A 27,688-nucleotide genomic window follows, 5' to 3' on the forward strand; every position below is an offset into this window, starting at 1 on the left:
GGTTCAGACTTGTATCCTGCGTACTCAACATACTGGCATCTGTCAGTCATGTAGCTTGATAGGAAGTGCAACATATGCGGAGTACATCCAACGCCAGCCAACTTCTTTAGCAATATGTCATTATCCACGACATCAAACGCCTTCCTAAAATCGAAATAAGCGACATCTACTTGCCCTCCACTGTCCACTGCCGGTACGAGCTTTGTCATGTAGGTAATCAAATTACTCGTTGTGCTGCAGTCCGGCCGGAAACCGTGTTGTGCTTCTGATAGTTGCGCCTTTACTTGATTATACATGGTCATTTGCAATGCGGACTCAAAAACCTTGGCAGGGGTTGACTGTATTGCTATCGGCCTGTATCCATCTACCCCCTTACCTGCTCCTGTCTTTGGCACCGGAACTACACGAGTTGTTTTCCACCTTTCAGGAAAAACTTCGTTCTTTAGACATAAGTTGAACATATATACCAGCGGCTCAGACAATACAAGCCTGCAGTCCCGAAAGATAAATGCAGGGATACCGTCAGGTCCGGCAGACCGTTTCGGTTTGAGTTTCCCTAAAGCTCGTTTAACATCTGTTAATTGGAGTCTGTCAATGTCTATTCGCGCTGATCCATTCTTACTACCTGATTCAGCTACTGCTGAACTCACGTTGAGTTTAGCGGGTACCGTACTGTATACCGACTGAAAAAAATCTGCTAGCTCTTTTGCGCATTTCTCCCCTTCCAGTACCACCCCGTCTTTAACTATCTCTCGCAAATTATTATTTTTCCTTTTTGAATTTACATAATTCCAAAATTCTTTTGGATCCTCCGATAAATGTCTTTGAACCCGATCCTGATACCGAGTTTCGGCTTTTTGAATCATGTTTTTCACCCGTGCCCTACATATAGAAAAAGCTTCGTAATCAGTTCGCAATTTGCTCGCTTTATACCTCTTATGAAGAGCAGCCTTTCGTCTTATGTTGCGAATTATTTCAGCATTGTACCATTCGGGGTAATTGTACCTCGACGTTACATGCCTTCGCTTTTTATTTGGTACACAGTCATCTAAAATATTATTAATATTACTATAAAAATAGTTCAAACACTCGTCTATATCACTTAAATTATACAGCGGAGTCCAGTCTACAGAAGTTAATGTTGCATATAATAAATGATAGTTAGCTTTATTAAAGTCCCATTTTGTTTGATACGATTGAATATCGGTATGAAAAACGCCCCCACCAGTCTGTTGCAGTTGTGTATTGTGCCGCGAGTTACCTACTAATGTTACCGATATATCAAGTGGTGGATGGTATGCGTCAATCGAAACCAACGGCTCCGACGCGGCGCATACAGACACACACTTGTCCATAGACGTCAATACTAAATCTAATTGGCGATTATTGCAATTAGCTATTTTGTTTCTCTGAATGAATCCATAATAAGTCTGTAAATACTCAAAATAATTGCTAAGAAATGAGGTACAGGAGTGTAGGTTAAAATCGCCTATAACTATTACTTGCCTATATTTAACAGATAATTGTTCTATAATTTTAAATAGCATCATGTATTCATTTTCTTTACTATTCGGTGGAATATAGACAACACAACACAAAAATAAAAGTCTATTGTGTGAGTACACAGTAGCACAAACCAGTTCAAACATCTGATCGGTGACGTTGACGTCACCCGGTATAGGTACATTACGCAGCTCGAGACGCGGTGTGGCCACGAGAAGAGCGCCGCCCTGTTTACGCCCGTCAGTTCGATCACTGCGCAATATTTTGTAACCTGGAGGGATTAGTTCAGCGTTCTTAATGGATTCATTACAACCCGTTTCTGTAATCGCAAATAGATCAGCAGCCGAAGATGCAACACCTGCGTAAAAAACTTCTAGTTTTGTGCGAAGGCCTCTAACATTTTGATAGTATACTTCAATTATTGTGTGGGGACTTTCTTTTTGTATCGTTTGGCTTACGAAACCACACCCATTCACAAAATTCCACGTTGATAGGCCAGGCGTCTGGTTCACACAATTTTATGTAAACGCTTTCCGGAACTCCTATCACAAATGAAGCATAATCCCTCTCAGTTTTATGTCTTATTTTTTCTACCTTTATTGCACATTCCTTACCGCATAACTTCTTAACATAGCTTTCTAAGTTTTCCGTAGTAGTATCTTTGTGTAGACGCCATACATGCAAATATTTTTTGCGCTCAGTTCCCTGTATTTCTACAGAGTTTATACTTCCGCCTCTTTTTACTTCTGCATTGGGATATCTAGACCTTCTCTTTCTTACTTCAGTCCAGTTATTTTCATTTAAATTCTTTTCCTTTGTTGCTACCGATTTTGTAATAAATCTTGTAATTTCCATGTGGGCTTCATCACCTCGTGACTTGTTCTTCACTGATACGCTCGCCTGCTTTATGGCCTCACTTGGTTTTGTGACTACCGCCTTTATATTTTTTGCGGTCATTTTTGCAAACGATTCTGATGTTTTACTTACATCTGAAGATGTCACAGGATTTTCTTCTTTGTTCTTCATGTCACTAATATAGGCTTCGAGGTGTTCATTCCTACTTTTTAACACTTTTATTTCATCTTCTAATCCGTTAATTTTATTTGCTTTTTCTTGTACTACCGTCATAGTTCTCCGCAATTCTTTTAATTCCAGTTCATTTTTAAGAAATTGATTTTGTAAATGCTCGAATGCAGCCATTTGGTTAGCCAGTCTAGTCACCATATCGATTCGGAATTCTCGCATCTCTTCTAAAACTTTACTTTCATTTTCTATCAACGATGTTTCCGCTTGATATCGATTACCCCGCGTAGTGTTGACATAATAACCGGGGGTAAAAGGTTGATTTATGATGCTTCCTCTGACTGGAGTATCTGAGTTGTCTCGCTTCGGGTTAGAACACACACATTCTGGACATACCCATTGATTTCTGTATTCCTGAGTTAGTGCTTCAAATGTCTCCAAGGACATAGCCAGACACTTTAGGTGAAATAACTTTTTACATGCTTCCCTTGAACACTCCATGTAAGAAATATCATAAATTATGGCCTCGCAGCCATTACACTTCGTCTCCATTTAATTGCACTTTAATTAATATTGATTATCCAAAAACACGTCCGTTCCGTACTATGACTACCGTCCGTTTTTTTCATCCAAATCCGTCACAATGGATTGTTATATAATTAACGCCTAGGTAATAATCACATTGAACTTACGAAACTGGACATTTGGTGAGCAAAAAGTGAGTCTTTTGCTCAACTGTAGGACACTTTGCTGAACAAATAAAATATACACAGTCGAATTTAATTCTTTTTAAAAACACTTAATAAAAAATTGGAAAAAATATTTATCGGCCACATTATACACGTCTAATAGATATTATTTATTGGGTTTAAACATTGTTTTCTTGGGCCCATCTTTGTTTGAAAAGCTTTTAATAATTTTGTTAATTTTTTTCTAATTTTAAGCAACATATGCATGTTAGCCCGCAAATCCATACAATTAAAATTTTACTTACGGTAAACCTTATTCCAGATACCCATTATATAAAAATATAAAAAAACATAGCTTTCCAATTCTAACAGAGTCAGAAACTAGTAATTTAGTAAATGAAAGAACGGAAATGAGATAAACGAAAGAGACATTTATTAAATAAAATTCACTCAGAATATACAAACATATATAAAAAACTATTTAAAAATAACACAGGTAAAAGTAATAAGTAACTAAATTTAGAACGTGGAAACTGGTACATATTTTAAATGCATTACATGTCTACATTTTAAATATTCAAAATGCCATAATGCTAAATGTGAAGTATAATACAAGCCAATATTAGATTTTCTAATATTTGTTAGAAATAATGTAACGCCACACTCCTATACAATAAAAATTAATAAGTTATAACAATTAATACAGGTTTACTTAGGCTTGCGCAGTGTCAAAATCAAAAGCAAATAATTTGGAAATATAAATATTTTCGCGCCTCATTTTAAATGCTATATAATTTAATAATTTGTTTCAAAGTCGTCGTACGTTACTAAGTAATTACATTTCCGACCACATAGGTAAATTAAATTAAAACAACTGTAGCACTTAATATAAAAAAATAAAATAAAGTATTTACATACTTGCCTTCGCATCAAATACATTAATGCTGAAAAAAAAATTACATAACATATATTCCAAATTATAACCATATTCTCAATTTTATTCAAATTTGGACTATAAAGCAACATTTACGATACACAGTAATTTTATTTTAGAACCCACACAATTGTCCACGCCATATTTATTAAATCTGACTTGTATCACAATTCAATCACAAAGTTTTTAATATATGGATAGTGCCATAACATAAAAATGTGTCGAATATTACAGCTATTGTTTATAACAATTATTTGTTTTTAATTATTATAAAGAAAATTTGTACACAGATAAAACTAATAGTAAGTAGTTGTGACAACTATTATTATTTTGGCGCCAAAATATAAAATACTAAAAAATAAATACTACAACTAAAGGCTCATCATGAACTCTTATTCTTATTACATAGATTTCTCAAATTTATAGCCACTGTATTACGTCATTGAACTATTTGCCTGACTCGTGAAAAGAAAAAATAGGACGATATAGGGAAGAATGTTTGACTTACATACATACATACAAATTATTTACGTATGGTTCTAGTCGATAATTATTACCCTATCTTAATCTACACATATTAAGTGTACATTAAGTACATACCAATTCTGTCCCACAATTCACCTACAGAATAAAAAAAAACACATATAATATTAAAACCTAAAACAAAAACTCTGAACTGGATGAAGTAGTACGAAATTTGACACGGTTAAAGTTTATAATGGGCAAGTGCAAAAAGTATGTATATATGTATGCATATTAAAAAATATATATACATACTACCATTCATTTGGCACACATATACATAGACAATAGAATTAATAAAAACTGAATAAGAGTTCGTGACAATCCTTCTGGATTCTAATACTGTCTCTTTTAAATGTTATTATACAAAACGCTCCAAATTCACATTCCATTTTCAAATTAATGCACAACAAAATTTACTCTTTTAAAACATACATTAACGTGGTATCCAAATACCCCATTAATAAAATGTATACAATTTGTAAATAGACGTGAAAAAAGGTTAAAATAGCGTTTATACTGGTATTTTGTTGTGCAGCATTTTGAATCGTAGTCTTTTATTTATTTATGTGACCAATACATAAATAAATAGCTCTTATAAATAAATGCGCGTAACTAAATGTTTATTTATAAATTCAACTTCAGACTCCATTTATCCCTCTTTTATTCAACGATGCTATCCTAGCATTCAGTTCTTTCACTAAATCCTCCCTTTGTACCTCCTCTTCTTGCCTTGAAACAATGTCTCTTATCTTCACCATGCCTCGCTTCAATTCCGATTCTCCTAATACTACGGCGAGAGGTATACAACTATCTTCACAATGCTGTAGCTGAGTCAGCATCTTAGGATTTTTCTTGTAGGACTGCTCAGTCTGAATGAACATAAATACAATTAATTGTATTAAAATTATTATTTGTAATTATATAATTAATAATTATTTATTAATTTGTACAATATACTAATACAAATATAAAAAATACATATGTACAATTTTTTTAGTTATAAAATTTATGTGAAAATATACACTTCGGCATTTATATTTTAAAAGATATAATGTCTATGATCTAGTCTGTGGTCCTTGTCTCTCATAAACCGATACAAAAAGTTTTATAAGTAATAGTTTTTTTAATAAGATTTCACCTTCATTAATCTATTTTATTCAATGAGGCACACTTGAATCAATCAATTAATTTTATTCCTATAAGTCTTCTCTAAAAACTATAGTCATTAAGACATTAAGGCATATGTCGTAAAGTTCCCTAAAGAATAACTTCAATGCTACATACTTCCAAATATTAAAAATGTCTTAGAATTTTATAGTTCGTACTTGAAACTAAATTGTTCTACTAATAAAATCACCTATTATTATATTAAAACAATTGATACTAGTATTGATCGAAAATTATAGTGTAAGAGCCTATACTACAACTAGTTGAACCGTTAAGTAGCTGAGTATGAACGAGAATATAATATAGGTATTTTAAATAAAAACCTTAATGCCGGCATTCCACAATTCAGTACAGATCTTCATTCGTTCCTCGAGGAAATTTTTCTGCGCTGATGCGACATACACGTCCACTTCATTGGTGCGTACGCGCATCTCGCCGGCCGCCAACTTCGCCTCAAGAACTGAAAAGATGCGCTCAACGCCGATACTGACACCTACACATGGAACCTGCAATAATGTTAACACATATAAATAATACCCTAATAATTGTAAAGATACATATATTTTCCTGTGACAAGGAAATAACATGCACACATAAAAAGAACTAATTATGGCCTTTGGACATGAACAGCACCATAGATATAATAAAATACGCAATACTCTCTTTTTTCGTACTGGTGCCACTGAAAACTAGCAGCATAAACATTTATATATCTACAGCATTATTGGTGTAGCCATTTAAATTAAGGCCACAGAATACTTTATTACAGAATCCATATATACAAAATTCACTCAGCAGGGTAGTATGAATACAAATTAACACAATACATTCATTATTGCAAAAACTGTACTTTTATGTATATAAATTTATTTTTAGCAATACATTTTCCTTAATGGCTTACTTACTAGCACCACAAGTATTTGAGCCTTCTAAAACATAATACCTGCATGTCCATAAATTAAAAGGCCTGACGTTCATGTTCTTGGCAAGAAATAATATAACAATTAAATTTCCGATTAAGTTCCCATATCTTCTAAATACTTTAGTTTAATGTTAAAATCTATACCTGTTTATTCTTAGTGTCAAACATCCCAACAAGGTTATCATATCTACCTCCACCAGCTATAGATCCGACTGATTGTTCTTCATTACCGATTTTAATTGGCTCTGAAATTAAATATTTATAATTAGCTTAATAACGATAAAATTATACAAAAGTGGTTATTGCTAAAGAAAATTACTTGGTTATTGCCTAAGTTGCACAAGTAGCTGATATTAATCTGTCTTCGTTCCAATTTACTAACAAACGGAAAACTCCAACCTTATATTTCATTTATAATTATTAGTTTCATACATGAACATAACTTTTAAAGACTTGACCTCATTAATAAATAAATATATTCCGTTTCTTTGTCTCAGCTATTTATTCTATTAGCATATTCAATCTGATATTACCAAAAGCATCTGTTTTTTTTGGTAATATCAGATTGAATAAATATGCTAACTAATTACAAAATTCCTATAAACATTTTTCTTTAATACATTGATTACATATTCTATGTTTTCATACTGAATTACAGGACAAAACAATTACATTCGTGCAACAGATGGAAATTCTAAATAGAACTATATTGAACTGCTTAATAAATTGCTAATAGTAGGATTTATCCTTCTCTTATAAAAATAATAATACCCAGTAGTAAATTGAAATCAGGTTATTTTAATGCATATCTGCATTGTATAATCATATTTACTGTGCATATGTATATTTTTCTTTTAATAAACAGAACTTGAGAGACCCAATTTCATGATACATTGAAAGATAAATTTCATTATTAGATTAAATACTTGCCAGTTAAAACAGCTTCATAAATTACACCAGTGTAATAATCCAATCCTCTAGCTAAGCTTAAGTCGAAAACAATTTTGTCCTTAATTCCAAATAATTCACAATATTTTAATAATAGCATAATGCCCTCAAGTCCTTCAATTGCCGCTTTAGTGTTGGACAATTTCTCATCTTTCAATAACTTCTCGGCTAGTTCGACTCCACCATTTAGAAGTACATATTTTCCTATTCTGTCTGCTGCATCAGGTGATACACCTTTTTCATTTATCATTTCAGTTCGGACTTCTTCCCATGGTGACTGAAAAATTTATAACATTTTCCATTATCACTGAGCTAATAATTACATATAAATTTTGTTTTTATCACAAAATACAATAATAACATAGTACATAAATGTGAAAATAATATTATTTTGTGTTTGCACAACGTAATAAAAAATTAAGTAGAAAAAAAACACTCACCTTGTCAAGTTTATCTACAGAGGAACAGGTTGGACGAAATTTATCTGCTGGTACACCACATGCCTCAAACATGCCATCAAGTAATCTTCTGTGATTCACCTTCAGTACATATTTACCTATATCAAGGGCGTCCAATATCTCTGTAACAGCTTTAAGACATTCCGCATCAGGTACCATCAAATCATATTGACCAGCTATATCAAAGTCCTGGAATTTTAATAATATTTATTTATTATTAAAATTTATATAAATGTATTATCTTCACTCCACATTCTTATTGATAAATCAGTAACATTTAAATATTACTGTAAAACTATATAATATAAGGTAGTTAGAAATACTTGTGTCTCATAGTCTCATGTCAAGTGCATTTGATTCCAGACAACATGTTTAAATTTGCCATGCCCACCCCTATCTATTAAATGAGCCTAGCCCCATAGGTTACATTAAGGGTGTATATAAATTTACATACGCTTAGTACAATACGATTCAAATACACGACCTTGAATTACCTAGTAATTAGGGTACTAAACCAATATGCTACTAGTTTTTATTGATAACTGGAATTATCAGTAAGGTCAGTGTGATTCACGCACGATTGCCCCTTACCGAGGCTAAGTGCGGAAATGCCAGGTCAAAGTATAGTCAGTGATAAAGAAGTAATTTACTCATATTTGTTGAATTGCATGTAAATTTATAGTATTTCATTTTTTTAATTTATATTGGAATAGAGGAATCCATTGAGATAGAAGGCTCAATAGGAGATAGCTAATTACAGTAGTGTACCTAAGATTCGTTAACAAAGTAAAGCAACATACTATGTGCGAAATGAAATATTAATGTAATACACTATCTTTGAAATTAAATTCATCTATATATATATAATTGAAACTAGTGATCTATCAACGCACAACCCAAACCACTGGACAGATCGGGCTGAAATTAGGCATGCAGGTAGATGTTATGACGTAGGCATTCGCTAAGAAAGGATTTTGATTAATTCTACCCCCAAGGGGATAAAATAGGGGATGAAAGTTTGTATGAAACTTTGTCAATTTTAAACCGATCGGGCCATGAATTTGCATGCATAAAGCTACTATGACGTAGGCCCTAAGAAAAGATTTTGATAAATTCCACCCCTAGGGGATAAATTAACGCGAGCGAAGCCGCGGGAAAAAGCTAGTATAAAGATAAATATCAGTATACACATCACATCCATATACACAGGTAAATCTGGGTTTTAAATTTCTGTAAAAGTAGTATAGCCAACCTACATGAATAAATAGATGTTTCGTAATAAACTGCATTACCTAAATATAAATTTTTAAAAGTAGCCTTTAAGGTTAATAAAACTGTAAAGTTGATTACACAATATTAATTTTCAGCTAATACATTTTTTTATGTAAATTAGTAATTGCTCATATTTTTACAAATATATGAATGAATATCAAAGTAAGTATAACTTACACATTGGTAGAATTCTCTGTATCTGCCTCTTGTCATTGCTGGATTGTCTCTTCTGTAGACTTTTGCAATATGATAACGCTTAAGTGTTGTGATTTTATTCATTGCCAAATATCTTGCTAAAGGCACAGTCAGGTCATATCTTAGAGATAAAATTTCTCCTCCTTGATCTTTCAAGTCATAAATCAATTTTGAATCTTCACCATATTTACCAGTTAATACATCCTGTAATCACAAACAAAATCAATATCATTACATAGTATTCTGTTACATTGTATATATACATTATGTATATTTTGTTTAAGAAATTGATAGCCATAATAATCATATTAGCTTAACTTATATAGCTTAACAAAAACACAAAAGACATAATTTTGTTTAAAATTTAAACAAAATTATTTCTATACAGGACAATATATAAAATTAACACTTTTTTATTTACCATAAATTAAATAGAAAAACAAAATATTAAATTTAAATGAGAATCAAGGTAAAGCTAGCAATCCTTCTATGAATATACCATTACTGGCTAATATAATAATAATAATATAAAAATCATGTCAGATGAAATTTTTAATGAAACAAGTGAAAGAATCAGATAGGTTATGTAATATGTGATTGTTGTCTATTACAAAGTATTTAGAAAACAATGTATTAAAGTAGATGAAGTTGAGTGTAAGTAATGAAATTATAAGTAATACTAGTGTGTAAAATGCATTAATTTAACTAAAAATGATATTAATAATTCAATTAAGTATTAACCTTCAATTCAAAAACTGGTGTATCTATGCATTCAGCACCATGCTTCTTGAAGACTGTAATAATTTCTTTGGAGTACATTGTTTCTTATTGCCATCTGTTGTGGATTGTAATCTCGAGTACCCTTTGGTGTCTTAAGAGTAAACTTTTGTGGTACTACATCCTCCACAGTTAGCTGCTTTTTAAGTGCCAATAATTTTTTCACCTCTTCTTGAATCTTAAAAAATAACACAGTTAACATATTCTTCTGAAAATAAACTGCAACTAGCCTTAAAACATTAGGAATATATTTTTAAAAAATTATGTTTCATTTAGATATTAAACTTATAAATAAAATAGTACTAAAGTGGAAGAGAATACAAAATTTAATATGTTTAACTGAAATATTACACTACTACTATTTATTAAGGTGTGAAGAACTACAAAAAATATTATAAAAAGTATAGCTATCTGTTTTAGTCTAAGTCTTTCAAAATTGTTGACTAATGAACCATGCACTACTTTCCAATACCTTGTAACAAGCAGTTGTCGAAATACTTTTGGTGAAACTGCCATTATGAAAAAAGTTGCATAACTGCAACACAGCTTTGTGGTTTTTTGAAAATTTCAGCGCTTTGAATAACATGCTTCAGTAATATTTTTAAATATCTTAGTAAAAAAAAACCACTCAATATGATACTTCAACACCACTGCATTTGAGTAATTGAGAACCGGAAAAAGAAAACATACCCATTGCAATATCATGTCTTATATTTAAACAAAGAATAATAGATAAATTTTAGGTATATCATCATAAAAAAGTGGTGAAAAGGAACCATATGAGGAGATTCAACTGCATATAATTAAGTTTGCGAGGGGTGTACCAATGAAAAAATAAAGTGCCACAGAATTAATAAACTAAGCAAGCTTTTATATACAGACTCTAACACAACAATGCCACTTTAACAATTTATTAACAAACCTGGTCATCACACACATTATTTTCGATATACATTTTAGTGGGCAGTACAGTCATTGGGAATAATTCTATTTCTGAGTCACTGTAACTCCGCATATGGTACCACCACCTCCTCAAATATTTGTATCTGTCAAAATCTTTATTTTTGCCTATGCTTTTATACAATTCGACATCACAGTTACTAGGTACATAACCACAAATATAACTGTAGCTACACAAGTGTCTATCAATTTCTTTGAGATCATACTCTTTTACAGTCTTCTTGGCCTATAAAATTAAATTCTATGTTTTAATAGCGCATGAAACTGTGCAGATGAGGTAATATCAAGTAGTTTTTACTAATAAATGTTGCGAGTTGCAACGTCGTAAGGACAGCGTCGACAAAGACAATGTACTTCTTGCTATCGCCTTTTAACTGGATCATAAATCTAATAAAATACAATATAACTAACCTTTTCATTTGCTTCTTTTGCAGCTTTCAATTTTCTGACCAGATCACCCTGTTCTTTTATTTTTTGAAGTAATATTTCTTGAGACTCTGCCATCATTAATATTAAAGTTAAGTTTCATTCAAAACGTCCGTCTAGTCACGGTCACAAATGCAAGTACAGTAAAAGTGCTTAGAGATAATTGCAGGTCAGCGTTTCAATGGAGTTGCTTTCATTTTTCTATGCATTACAGCAGCATGGCAAACGGCATGGAATGGCATGAATAGTTGACGGATGGACGACTGACAATGATACTGACAGACATAAATCACAGCATAGAGTAATACCACAGGCGCACCACCGCCTTGTGCATCAGCTAAGAGTTTTTTAATTATAATAATGACAAAATGACCTTTGCCAACAAGACCTTATGCTTAATAAGTTTAAAGTCTATTTCAATACTTGTTTTGTACTTTGACTATGCTTCTTAATACAACTTTCTCAATTCCAATTAATAATAAACTTTTGGCACGGAGATTTTATGTAATGAGATAATACCTCTATAGAAATAAATTTTAGAGATAACTTTAAATTTCAAAATACATTTAATTGTTTGACAGAGTGTCAGTATCCGCTAGGATAATAATGTTCTGGGACTTTTTGGCGGGAAGTCAAATAGAGCGGGTGTTTTGAATGTTTTTCCTTTATTTTATATTTTATTTATATTCAATAATTTGTATATATAGGTACAACTAACATAATTTGTAGTTAATTACAGTCCTAAAATGGGAAGTAAGCGCAAAAAGCGCAAAGCCGATGATAATTGCTCCCCAGAAAATTCGAGGGATGTCGACAGTCCAGATTCTGACTCCTCAATGGATGAGGATAAGTATAAAGTTTTTAAAATCGATAATTACTGTCGCCAATATCCTGAGGATGGAGGAAATTTTGAATATATAGTTATTTATGAAAGTACCGATACGAGGCCTTTAGGCGACAGAGACCTTATGTCCCTTGGCGCCTGTCTTAAGCGCCAAAGCAAGGGTATAAAACGTTTCAAGAGAATTAATAAATATAAAGTTGGAGCCATTTTTGAAAGGCCAGGTTTAGCCAACATAGCATTAAATAACACCAAAGTACAAAAAGATTTACATGTTAAAGCCACAATACCTGCAACATTAACAGAAATAACAGGGGTCATAAAAAACGTACCTATATACATGTCAAACAAAAGTATTTACAATGGTATTTCCAGCTCCAGAGACGTCGTCTCGGTGCGCCGGTTTATGCGAAGAAGTCGTGATGAAGATGGTAACACAAGTTTTCTGCCCACCCAATCAGTCGCCATTACCTTTGCCTGTCCCACACTCCCTACGAATGTCGATATCAACTCATGGTATTTCGAGGTAAGCGCTTACACCCCACCAGTAACACAATGTTTAAAGTGCCTGAGATATGGCCACATTGGTAAATTTTGCAAAAATACTCAACGCGTTGCTCAATATGTGGAGAAAACCATCATTTTAAAGATTGCACTAAAAATAGCACAGAAGCTGTATGTCTTCACTGTAATGGTAACCATATAGCTATCTCAGCTGAATGCCCAATTAAAAAGAAGAAAATACAAGAAAACAAAATAAAACATAAGACTGTTCCTTTCTCTAGTTTATTTAATGAAAAATCTTTTCCATCTTTAAACACTAAAACTAAACCTACTGACAATATTAACACATTATTGCAAAATGATGACTTTTTAAAACTAATCATTGCATCAGTTATTAAAATTATTTCTGTTAATAAAACAGATGACTCTCCCTTAAACTCAGAAGGCATAAAAAACATAATTTTAGATACTTTTAAGATTTCCAGTACTAACACTAATTAATAGTATCTCTTTAATGGATAATATTTTAAATATTATCGAGTGGAATGCCCAGAGCTTGATAAATAATAGACTTGCTTTTACTTATTTTTTATATAACAACAATATACATATCGCCCTTCTTTCTGAAACTTGGCTAAAGCCTTTCAAAAACTTTAATATCAAAGGTTACAATATAGAAAGATTAGACATTGGTAATAATCATAATGGTGTAGCCATTCTAATACAAAACAAATTGAATTATGACAGATTAAATACATATCACGATGATTCTTTGCAAAATATCGCTTTAAAATTATATTTGAAAAATGAAACAATTTCTTTTGTTAGTTTTTACAGCCCTACATCCGCAACGTCACGTAACTTTACACATTTACATTTAGATAACTTATTTAAATCTATCCCGTCACCTATGATAATAGCGGGTGACTTTAACGCCCACAATACCACTTGGGGTTGCTCTAGAACCGATTCTAGAGGCACTATTCTTCTTAATACTATTGAAGACAATGATCTTTGTATAATTAATAATGGTCAACCCACTACTGTAGGCTCTGATATATGGAGTCCAAGTGCTCTGGATCTTACAATTGTTTCTGCCTCTCTGTCACTCCGATGCAATTGGTCTGTACATGATAATCCTTTAGGGAGCTATCATCTTCCAACCATCACCCACCTTTATGTAACACTGTAAATACAAATAACATTTCCATTAATCATAGTAATTTTTTTAGGCCAAATTACAATAATGTAAACTGGCTTGTATACCAAGAGACTATTGATAATAAATTATGTAATGAATTTAATTACGATCCTTCGACCCCTTTAGACTCCTATAAACAAATGTGCAATATTTTAATAGAAAGCATTAACACAGCTAATAATTCACATGGAAATTTAAAACATTCTTTAGTCTGTAATCACAAGACAAGACTCTTTGCCATGGTGGAACAATACTTGTTCTCAAGCAATAGAATTATGTAAGAAAACTTACATAGATTTTAAAAATAATCCCAATCAAGAAAATTACATAAGATTTAAAAGACAACAGGCAATCAAAAAACTTACTCTCAAAAACGAAAGAAATGCCAGTTGGTTAAAATTCTGTGAGTCGATCAATCGGCAAACTCCTCTATCAATTATCTGGAATAAAATGAAAAAATTTAATAAAACATTTAATAACAACTGTTCACTTATATCTTCAGACACTGATTGGATTTCTCCTTTCTTAAGTAAATTTACATCCAAACCGTCAGCCAAAAGTAGACCCAACATACAGGTATCATTAAATAATAATAACAGCTTCATTATAAACCCTTTTACTATAACAGAATTTTACAGTGCCTTAAACAGCAGACGTAACACAGCTTTCGGTCTTGACAATATCTCTTACAAAATGTTAAAGACATTATCATCCAATTCTAAAAACACTTTGTTAATGTTACTTAACTCTCTTTGGAATACTTCAGAAATACCACCCGATTGGAAAACAGATTGTCTGATTCCTATTCTTAAACCAGGCAAATTGATAAATCATTCAGACTCCTATAGACCTATAGCATTAACATCTTGTATGAGTAAACTTTTCGAACAAATGATTAAACAAAGGTTAGAATTTTATATAGAATCAAATAAGTTATTACCTTCAAATCAGTTTGGCTTCAGGAAAGGTTTTTCAGCTACAGAGAGAGCTTAAATCATTTAAACCTAGATATTCATCGTGCTTTTTCTAGTAACAATATACTGGTTTCTGTCTTCTTTGATATAGTTGGTGCTTTTAACAATGTTAATCATCATATTCTAACTAATGAACTGCAAACACTAGGAATACCAGATAAGTTGATTAACTGGATTTTTAATTTCCTACATAATAGACAAGTCTATGTTAAGTACAATAATAATTTATATGGTCCACAATCTTCATATATAGGTGTATGTCAAGGGGGAATATTGAGTCCACTGTTATTTATTTTGTATATTCATAAAATTAATATTATTCTTGGTAATGAAGTCAGCAATTTACAGTTTGCTGATGATTTAGCAGTTTACTGTTCAGGCTCAAATATTCATATAGTAGAAAATAAAATAAACAAAGCTCTAAAGAAATTAAATGTTTATTTTAAATATTTACAATTAGATATTAGTTTAGATAAAACTAAAGTTGTTATATTCAGTAGATCAAGAACTTTGCATGCTAATATTAATTATAATGGTAGCATACTGCCTGTAGTAGCTGAAGCCAAGTTTCTTGGTGTAACATTAACAAAAAATCTATCTTGGAATAAGCATGTCTGTAATATATCTGATAAAGCTTCTAGAGCTTTTAATATTTTTAAATGCCTTTCCAAAACATTTTGGGGGGCTGATCCAAAGATTTTACTTATGTTGTACAAATCCATAGTCCGTTCTCACTTTGAGTACAGTTACCTTTGCTTTGCTTCCAACCCCACACTCTTAAAAAAATTAGAGACAATCCAAAATAATAATTTGCGTCTAATCACTGGTGCAATGAAAACAACTCCAATAGTCTCTCCAAGTAGAATGCAACATTCCATCTCTCTGTCATTAAGATTCAAATTTCTTAAATTTAAATTCTTGTTAAAATTACATAGCTTTTCCAATAATTCACTGTTACAAAAAATTACAGATTCTCAAACCATTGCTTCTTCTTCTAATTCCATAAAATTCCCATACATTCTCCTTGATTTCTCTGCAATGAAATCTATAATTGAGCAAAATAATATTCATGTGGCAAATAATAAGTGGGCATGTTATGAAGGGACATATGACAGTAAATTTTGCAATATGACAATAGAAACAGATAAGAACTTAAATGTAAAGAAGAAGTTTATGAACATCTTTCTCAATTGCCTTCATTTAACACAATATATACAGATGGTTCAAAAAATGACCAAGGTGTGTCATTAGGTTTTTACCATAGCGATATAAAAACTGGTTATGGATTTCGATTACCTACCATTACTAGTATATTCACTGCCGAAGCCTTGGCTATTTTGCAAGCTTTGCATTATATTAACGAAGACATATGCGCTAAACCTCATAATCAGTGGCTTATCATTAGTGACAGCATGTCAGTCTTATCAGCGTTGCAAAATCATTCATTTAGTGCCAAAACAAGCTATATTATTTACCAAATTAAAGAACTATGGACTGTTTTGTTTAATAAAGGAAAAGAAATTATATTTACTTGGATACCGGCACACAAAGGTGTGACAGGTAATGAAGAAGTAGATTACCTTGTCAAAACTGTCAATAGATTGGGTGGCGAGTCTAAAAAATTTTCTTACCTTGGCAAGATTTAATTCCTGAAATTAGGAAAAACTTATTAAAAAATTGGGAAGAAGATTGGAAACGTACTACCAAAGATAAAGGTACTTGGTATGCAGGTATAAACAGTACTATTGGCAAAAAACCCTGGTTTATTCAGGGAAAAATATTTTTAGAGAGAAGATTTTATACTCAAATTTGTCGACTACGATTTGGACATTGTAAATTCAATGCACATTTACACCGAATGAAGATCATTAATTCTCCGATTTGTCTTTTATGCTCTAGTAACGAAAATCAAACATTAGAACATATATTTTTTTTTATTGCCCGGCCTTCAATTTAAACAGAATTTTGCTCATTGCCAAGCTTCAAGAACTATATAAGATTATTCCGCCATCGCTTCAAGAACTATTCAAATGCACTGCAACTTTTAAACCAATTTACGACTTTATCATAGCAACTATCGGAGAATTATAAACATTTCAATTATGGACATACAAGGACTTAACACAAACTTATAATTAATGAAAAGATTTGGCGATATCGCCTTGAAGAATTTTTGAATTTCATGGAAATACTACTGAAGATTAGGCTGTATGGTCTCGTACCTTTGCCTATCCACTTGTGGATAAAATATACCACTACTATAATAAATTCACTGGAAATTAATTACAATGTAATGATTTCCATGGGAGCTACTATCGATTCTCTCCCTTCTAATATTTTTATATTTGAGTACTACACAACAGCAAGATTGTAAAATTCATCTTTATTTGACATATTATATCATATATATATGTACAGATAATCCTTACGGATTAATGTTTATGATAACACTATCAGAACAATGTATATAAATATGTTACTAAATATTGTTCAGATTCTACTTCAATAGAACTTTAAGATGATCTAACTGGACTGCCTTTTATAATTTAAATTGAAAGTACCCTACATGGTATAGTATAGATAGTCTGTTTTTTAATCTCAGAGACTACAATGATAGGTAGAAATGTCAAATTCTCAATGCTCATCAATCAGCGAATCATATATTTTTATTTTTGAGTATTCGTTTTTAAAATCTGTATAATATTACCAGAGAGTATATTTGAAATTTAAGTATGTAGTAAGTAAGTACATAAGATTTTCCTTTACTGTCTTTGAGTTAATACAGAAATTAGCCATTGTAAATGTCACAACATTTACAGTATTAAACTATAAATGAACTGTTTTTTTAACTTTCAAAAAGCAATATATGTATTTTAAATCAGTGTATATTTGATATGAAATAGGACACCATATGAGGATCTATCTTTGTTTTAGTTTATTTAAATAAATATATTTTGGTAATACAACATATTAATTAATACCTATAATTAACTACTTAAATACTCACAGTATTTCTGAGTAAATTGTACAAGTCAGAAATTCATATTAATTTCCGAGAGTGCCTACCCTATTTAGGAGTCACAATAAGCTGGCAATACAGTTAATGTCAAATTTGTCTTAGATAAAATACCATACTATAGATTCTACATCTTATATTTGATTCTAGGATATGATCTGTGTATGTACCAATTTTGTAACCAACTATGATGTCTGAACATGGATTACAAACATACAAATTCACAAATAAAGTATTTGTAGGGTTTATATTTTATCTATTCATGTATAGCTGATAACAGTTATCAATTTCTAGTCAATTTATATTATTTTACTTTTAAATATATGACAGAATGTATAATACGTACACATTATCAATATTAGTGGTAGCACTATGTTCACTTTACTATACACATACTGAAGGATAATTTTATTATTCAAATTAAATAATTAATCTATTAGTGGTCTTCCACTGTACAAAAATCGAACATAATTAATTTAAATTTTAAGTTTAACTTTCCTTATGATATTGGGATAAATGGAAATTTTTTAATTTAAATAAAAGATATATAAATGACATACAATCTTGAATTCTATATTTTTATAAATGAATAAATAACTCTGGGCAATGCATACCTTCACCTAGTACCTGTATAAGTCCTTAACTTAGGGTTAATAGAAATTAAATTAAAAGTAATTTATTTATGTAGGACATTTTAGTCCTTTATATTCTCAGATATGTAGGTTGTTTTTATATATATAATAAACCAGTATATAGATTTATATTATATTAACATTGATGACCCAATTAGTGCAAAGTAGTAAGGAGGCTATAGATATTAAAATGACATTATTATTCCATTAATAATATTTTTTAGGCACATCGTTTTGTACCATGTCTTTATTTTTATTCCGATGTACAAATGTAAATAAAACTTGTTAATAATCATTAATACAAGCATCTACACATCATATCTACACTGATATAGTAAAAAATCCGTGAGTGTGTATTTTTTCACCTTCGATTCCTAAGCGCCTATTTTTTTAATAGGTTATAATATAATGTGCACCTGTTTGTCCTAAAGGTGCTGTGCTCGTGCTGGCACGCCACCAAGGGATAATGATAGGATGAACAAAAAATCAGTCAGGCTCAGTCAATTCGAATTGGCGAATTTTTGATAAATCATACTGGATATCTCCTAACCACTGCAACTATTTAACACAAAACTCAACATCTGAAATGTTCTTCCTTATTTTAGTATACAGTACTTAGTCGAGGTGAAAGGATTATATTTTGTATAATCAGAGCCCTTTAACAACTCAGTTATAATTATATGAAGTATTTATATTTACACATTATTATGCTTTGTATAGCCCCAAATACTAGTATGTTAATATTCAACACAATGAACCCAAGGACCAGGTGGGGCCGGTAATATGATTGAGTACAATGATGTCTGGCTCATCCGTATGGGCTTTGAGGACTGGTCTGTACGAGTTACCATTGCTGATTAGGTAGCTTGCTATTGACAAATGTAATATACTATGCAATATAAATTCCGAACTGTGTACGACGGTAAATTTAACTTAAAATAAGTGTATGTGGACTTAATAAAAAATCGTGTTTCAGGCGTCCATAAGTTATGGTAACCATTTACTATCAGATTCGTTGTAAGAATTTTTGCCACCATTACAGTATTAGAAAATATGTTTAGACTTGATGTGGTATTAAAATCATAAAACAATTTCAAATTCACTTATCCACTAACTGTGGTAATGTACCACCTGGTGGTTAAATGGATACTCTCCGTGCTGGTTACGACTGGTGCTACGTATCATCGCCGGAACTCCGCAGCTGGTACTGCCGTTCCTCACCTGCCTTCGATCAGTGGCACCACAGGCCTCATGTGGTAGGTATCCAGCTTCTCCAACTGGGCACTCAGGCTTGTCACTATTTTAAACGCTATACGTGGCTAAATCCACTACCATAATCTTTATATTGGGATTTGCGATACTTCTAGGATTAGGAAAAGAAGGTATTTATGCTGCTTTTTGTTGCCATTATGTATTTAGTATATACCTAATTTAATTTAATATATAATATATTAGAACATTACAATAACCACACATTTTTAATAAGAGTCAAACGTTGTTCGATTAGCACATTTCGAAACAGTGCTGGTCATAGAAAACATGGCCAACATTATTTTTTCTTTTATACATTAATATTCGATGTTCGTGTAAATAATTTATTAAGTAATTTTCTTCGAAACCGTGAAGCGTAAAGTAGTAAAAAATGTTATATACTGAGGAAATGCATTGAGCAGAAGGTTACAATTCTAATAATGAGTAACCTTGGTTTAAGAATGGCGCGCAATTGGTTGATCTTTTAATAAAAAAAAACGTAGACTATTAGTGACATCGTAAACCCTCACCGTTGTGATGAACTAACTTTATTATATAGAGTCGTCACAGTACATTTGTCTTCGGTTAAAAGAGAGGTGGTTATCATAGTTTTCAATCGGAGAGTTAGCCTGTAATTTGTGAATGTACATAAAATTTTCAGAAACTTAGACAAAATTTCTCGAGGCCTGTCAGACCTTTAGTATATAGATCTATAAATAAATAAGCTATTATTTTTTTGTTTAACATTCTTATATAAATAAACTTGATAATCATTATATAGTATAAGACAAAGTCGCTGTCGCTCTCTGTCCGTCCCTATATGTATTGTATGCTTTAAATCTTTAAAACTAGGCAACGGACAGAGGTTATTTTAATAGATAGATTGATTCAATAAGAAGGTGTACATATACAATACATGTCCATCCGTGCTATTCACCCGCCTTCGCTCGGGCACGTTGGCTCGCTAGTTTATTTTATAAATATCGCAAAATATATTCCACATTATATTCAGTAATTGCGACAATCTTGTTTTCCAACCTTGAGTCTGATCTTTTATGCAAAGATAACAATTGAATCGTGAGGTATTTTTTGAATACAACGTTGTTAGAGAAAATTATATCGATAAGGGATATTATTGGTTATTAAAATATTTATATATTACTTGCAAGAAATTACAATTAATAAAAGAAGGTCAACAAATAAAAATAGGCTAATTGTGTGATTACAATAAATAAACCACTACAGAATAAAGAAAGAAGTTTTCAGTTGTGTAAAACACAAATAAACCTCTTTTGTGTGATACAAAACGTTAATTTTAATTATATATATATATATATTTCGAAACTATTGCTTATTGTTATTCATATCATGCGTTTTGACTTACAATGTAGAAAACATTGCTTCCCCCTTTATCTCGATTGGGAAACGAAAAATTTATACACATTAAAGGAAAACTCTTTCTTATTGCTAAATAGGACAGCTGTTGATGAATAATTTAAAATCCTATACGAACAAATTTTATTAAACAGTTTCATGAAACGGTTTAAAAACCCTTGCTAGTTATTCGACTTACACTTTATCCTTACATATTATTTTATAAATATCTATTGTGTCATTAAATAAATATTTATAGAAAATTGTTTATTATCGAGAACAATAACATTTTGTTCGTCGAGCCATAATTTTAGCTTGTTCTCATTTGTCATCAACGGGGACAACGGGTAAAGTCATGTCCTTATAAGAAAACATTTGTTTAATACAAGTTAATATCATCGTACTAAAAACGAGTTGTTATACATATCAACTAATATGCTAATAATAATGTTTAATTTCAAAAGAGTTAGTGATTACACTAATAAAAGTTTACGTAACAATAACAAACTGATTTTACCTAAATGTCGTTTAACTGAAGTTAGTAATTCATTGTATGGTAATTCCGTAAGGTTTTACAACAAGCTACCTAAGTCTGTTCTAAATCTGCCTGAAAAAGATTGAAATGTCGTATAAAATACTTCCTTTGTAAAAAAGCATGTTAAAAAATTGAAGAGTTCGTTAATGATAATATGTTTTTGTAGAAAAACTTAAAATACATAGTACTGACAATATTATCTAATCGCACTAAGAATGAGTGCGTAGCGGTTTCTATGTTCATTATCGCATGCCTCATACTTGTTATTGTGTAATTATTTATATAAAAAATATCTATTCTAAAAAGCAATACACAAGTTTCTTGCTCATTCTTCTTGTGATAAATCTGCGTTCCAATGAGTGGTAGAATCAAAAATATGACTATCCAAATGTGCTTTGTACTGAGTTTATTTGAATAAAGATTATTTCTTTCTTTCTATACTATATGTGTTTTTAGTTTTGTAAGGTACGTATGTAATAAATCTTTTAAGTTTGAAATTGATTTAAAAATCTCTGTACATATTTTTAAATATATTCTTATTACCATAAAATAACGTACAATTTGCAGTGGTTAGATTTCATCACTAAGGACTCCCCACGCGTAATTCCCCCTTCAGACGGGGTCGATAGTCCGCCCACTTGTTATTACCATGACTACCTTTGTGTCTGGCTTGTAAGTACTTTTGTTTGTTTTGCGTGCTTGTTACACGATACGTTGTACAAGGATTTTAATTATTATTTTTAGAGTAACATTCGAATAGGTATTACTAACTACTAATTAAATTAGCGTAGATTTTTTTTTAGTTATATTAATGAACCAGTCTCAACAAGTAATAATAATAATTATTATGATTATAGGCGATTACTCCATTAAAAAATAAGATAAGCACACAATAGACAAACATCTGAACAAATATTCACATTTCGTTACTAGTGAATCGTTCCTGCTTCGAACAGTTATTTCAATTTACACATCGTAATAAATTATACACTTAAACCTTCCTCAGAAATCAGACCAATGTGACGCTCCAAAAGGATCATGTTTTTTATCTGTACTAGCTGATACTGCGGCTTAGTCCGCGTGGAATTTATATAATTTTCATAACATACCTCGTAAAATTCCATAAACAAAAGCGTTAAATTTTTAATAATAGTTAATAAATAATATTTCTGAATTAAACGTAGCCTAAGTTACTCCTTATAACATTATCACTGTCCCGTCAAAATCAGTGCAACCGTTTTAAAGTTAACAAGAATAAACAAACGGATTGACAATTTTTTTTATGTAAGTACCTTATAGTTGTTTATTTGAAATTATAAACAGTTAAGTTTTATTTATTTGTGCAGCTAGAAGTTGGTATTTGTAAGACATTTGTTACATCGTTAACGTAGACTATAAAACGACTATATTCTGTAGCCATAACAACTAAATACTGCTTTATGAATATTAATTAGTATTGAAATATCGTCTACATTTTCTGTTATACAAATCGAACTGACAAACTGTCAAGGTTGGCGTTGTATAAAATTACCTACTGAAATTTTAATAATGAATGCATTAATTATGTATTGCAAATTATTATTGTACATAATTTATGCTAGGACTCTTAATATGAGTATACATTAGAGATACTAGGAATATTTGGGCTATTCGGCTACTTTTTTAATATTCTGTATACGCCTGAATCCTGCGTAGGTACTGATTCGTCGAATGGCGAATACGAAATATGCCATATTTTTGCAATAGTTTATAGGTCTTTCTGACATTATTACATGTTTGTGAGAAAACAAATGGCTTCAGCGTTGAAACGCTTTGTTTAAGAATAAAAGCAGATATACAATGCGTAAGAAACTCTGGTCGTTGTGCTTCTCACGAGTCTATTATTTTTATACATTATTACTAACACAACAAATAATGCTTATTGTGATACGGCATACTTGCTCATTAAACAAATACCTCACCGAAGCCGAATATTCTATATTAATTTTTTTAAGCACTATGGACATCACGGTATCATGTGATACTACTACTAATGCCATTACCATTCCCGTGGACTAAGGTTTTAAGTTTCTTATTCAGTAATTTACTGCTTTATCGTGAAATATACAGTCGAATACAGCTTATAAAGCAAACTGATTGGAAGCTGAAATAGGCTAGACTAACCTTAACCTCACCTATTTCAGCCACCGCAGGTGACATTTACAAAGACTATTTCGGGGAAAATACTGTCTTCTATTCGTGGCATTTCTAGTTTTAGTACCGTATGACGGACTTCTAGCCATGACCTGTTTCGAAATGATATTGTTTTCATAGTAATTTGATAAACATGTACAAGTTCATTTGAAAAGAGTAGAAGCTGAGTTTCTTTTCAGTTCTTCTCAGCTCGGAAGAACTCCCAACTGATAGTACATTTGACATATCATAAGCGTCGGTAATAGATCGACATAAAAATTGTTTTTTGGATTTGATTGATTTGAATACAAGCAACATTGTTCATTGTAATAAATGATCAATTTATTCTAATTTCTTTATGTATATTACCGCAATTTCTCCTTCAAACCTAAACGCAGCTGTAGCTGCGTATGCAAACGTAGCTGTTTGGAAGTAATAAGTTCTATCACTGACAATCTCTGGTAGGTCTTATGGTCTAGTCAGAGGTACACGTGCATATTTTTATAAGTACTACTCTGTTATAGTGTATCATTAATTAACTTTGCTGGATTTTATTATTTCTAAAAAATGATAAAAAGGAATGCAGCAAGATATAAGTCACATGTATATTTGTTTACTTCACCTATCATCAAGTAGCTACACAAAGTACTTGTCGAAACGTCAATTATAATGGGGAGAAAGGTTAAGAAGAATTCAACATAGTACGGGGACCCAATCAGTCCAGATTCTAACTTTTGTTCGCGTAATCGCTTCAAAAATATAAAAAAAGTTTTTATTAGTATTTAAAAGCAACAAAACTGTTTCCAGTCTTGGTCACTGGTGGGCATAGTGTTCATGATCGCCGCCGGCCTGGTCATGTTCACTTACAAGGCAACCCACTTCAACCTAGCTGGCTTCAATTTCCTGTTGCTGGCGTCCTTCGCTGCCGGACTCCGGTGGACCTTTGCCCAACTCCTAATGCAAAAGTCGAAGTTGGGCCTCCATAACCCAGTCGACATGGTGTTCCACGTCCAACCATGGATGTTTATATCGCTGCTGCCTTTTTTGATTATATTTGAAGGTAACCTACTGATCTAACTATCTTACTAATATTAAAAATGCGAAAGTTTGTGAATATGGTTGTATGTTTGTTACTCTTCTCTAAACTACGGAACGAATTTCTTTGAAATTTTTACCTACACATACACATAGGCTATAATTTGTAAAGTTATTATGTAATTGGATGAAATATAATGATAAATATCAAGTACGTGTGATACAGACGAAGATTCGCTGATCAACTAGTTGTATATTATCTAACAAACCTAAAACTAATTTACATCGTTACTTTACTCCTGTTTATGTTCATATATTTTTATGATTTTGCAATATTTAAGACTTTAATTCAAAGTATTGTAATTCTGTAAAATCCTACATTTGTTTCATAAGAGCAATACAAGATTATTAGCGAATCTTATTTATAATTATTTGATTCCCAAATGTAATATATAAAAGGCGAACATTACTACAATATAGTACATACATATGAGGAACTTATGCAACTGCATTCAAATTGTGCACCTGTATGAAACTCATAGTACTGAAAATAAGTTATTTAGTTAAAGATTATTTATTTTCCATTGTAATGTTGTATATGTATACAAGATGATGGCAAACAAGAATACGTGTTATCTGACTGCAAACAGTTATTGAAGCCTCCGAATACTTGCAACCTTAGAAGTACCAATCAATCTAGAATTAGCTGGGCTATTAGCCCGTATCGTACATACATAAATATAAAATGGAAGTTTATTCTTCATGGTTGAATAGTAGTGTTGATTGTTTTCTATGACATTTCAGGGTTGGACTGCTTTTATGAACTCCAGAAGCAATCCGGCAAGGAGTTGGTTCCCACCATCCTTAAAGTCTCCGTAGGTGCTACCATAGCCTTTGCCATGGAAATAAGCGAGTTCCTCGTTGTTACATATACATCTAGTCTTACGTTATCTATTGCTGGTATATTTAAGGTATGTAAAACAGAATTGATAATCATTTTTATAATAAAATCGTAAACGAGGCATGTACGTGATTTAGATAAAGGCATGTATGTACATAGCTCTCGCCCTTTACTCTCCTTACATACTGTATCACTTGGGGACCTTATTGTGTAATCCTATGTAGAACCGCACAACCGAGGGGTGAGTACTGGTCTACTGAGATACCGCCTCGTGCCTGGTTCGGTTCCCAAGCTTATACAATCACAAACAAAAAAACTGTTTATGAAATTAAGATCTGTATATGATTGTGTACTGAGCAACAAAAATATTAAAATGTTAAATTTTGTCTGTTCGTCTTAGTGTTTGTGCACGCAAACTTTAGAAATGACATAATCCTGTTTTATACTGTTCGCATAGATTGTAGCTTCCCATACATATGCCCTTAACATTATTAATCTATGCACCTATTGTTATTCTGAATAACTCAGAATTTAATAGAAAATTAATAGATGATGTTTGTTGCGACATGTTTTGAATAGTAACTTGTTTGTTATTTAAAGCTATAGGTTTGCTCCGTAATAAGACATTCGGAGTAAACTAGAATAATCTCGTGAGGCTATCGTCATATGATTGATAAGTGTAAAAGTTAGTTTAAAACTTATTTTTTAATATAAAATTTCCAGGAAATGTGCATCCTAGTCCTGGCGGTGAAGGTGAGCGGCGACCAGCTGAGTCTAATCAACGTGGTCGGCCTGGTGTTATGTCTTCTTGGCATCATCAGTCACATAGTGCACAAAGTGCTGTCTATAAAGGCAGTGCTCAGGTCATGTTGTAGACTCGGAGGACTTCGAAAAGATCAACCGGACCAGGGGGATCCAAGAACGGAGAAGAACACCATGAGCCTCTGTTGGAGAAGAAGTCGGCGGCGAGCGATGACAGCGATGTTGATTCAAACACGATACTCCACGAGATCTTGCAGCGACGGGATGGAAGGTAGGATGTAATATCAAATTTACAGTTCTACTAGTAATGTGTTTGTTTATTTTTCCAATGTAAGGCTTGCAACACATTTATTCCGTGGTGACAATATACTTTTTTGCTGGTAATTCCAGACAAATCGTGAATTCGTTCGTGAATTTGCCAATTGTCAGACACGCGAAGTTGATATCATCTTCGAGTTATTTAAAATTGTCTAATTTCTTACGTACTTTTTCTTAATTTTTCGAGTGTTATTTTTAAAATGCCTCGTAAGTGTACTATTGTAATTTATTTATACAGATGTACGAGAAGACCGTACTAGATATGGCTGTTTTGTTTGATATATCTAGTCTTATAAATGTTTTTAATTTATATTTCATAGATTCAGTATCTGTAGACAGACTTTTTTTGTGTTCGTGACGTAACTGAGTATTA

General features: G+C 31.8%; 1 protein-coding gene and 1 pseudogene across 1 annotated transcript; one reads left to right on the forward strand and one right to left on the reverse strand.

Moving 5' to 3' along the window:
• Positions 1-4,846: 4,846 nt before the first annotated feature.
• Positions 4,847-11,896, reverse strand: LOC131844048 (histidine--tRNA ligase, cytoplasmic-like). The gene is given in 10 exon segments (XM_059192831.1): positions 4,847-5,543; positions 6,165-6,347; positions 6,908-7,008; positions 7,694-7,988; positions 8,152-8,358; positions 9,619-9,840; positions 10,378-10,440; positions 10,442-10,591; positions 11,336-11,599; positions 11,785-11,896. Coding segments are annotated over 10 exon segments (1,812 nt in total). The 5' UTR covers positions 11,881-11,896; the 3' UTR covers positions 4,847-5,312.
• Positions 11,897-20,071: 8,175 nt separating this feature from the next.
• Positions 20,072-27,422, forward strand: LOC131844051 (solute carrier family 35 member C2-like; annotated as a pseudogene).
• The last annotated feature ends 266 nt before the right edge of the window (positions 27,423-27,688 follow it).

The sequence above is a fragment of the Achroia grisella genome, unplaced genomic scaffold (genome assembly GCF_030625045.1).
Source record: "Achroia grisella isolate CSIRO2021 unplaced genomic scaffold, CSIRO_AGI_Agris_v1 utg37344, whole genome shotgun sequence".
NCBI lineage: Eukaryota > Metazoa > Arthropoda > Insecta > Lepidoptera > Pyralidae > Achroia > Achroia grisella.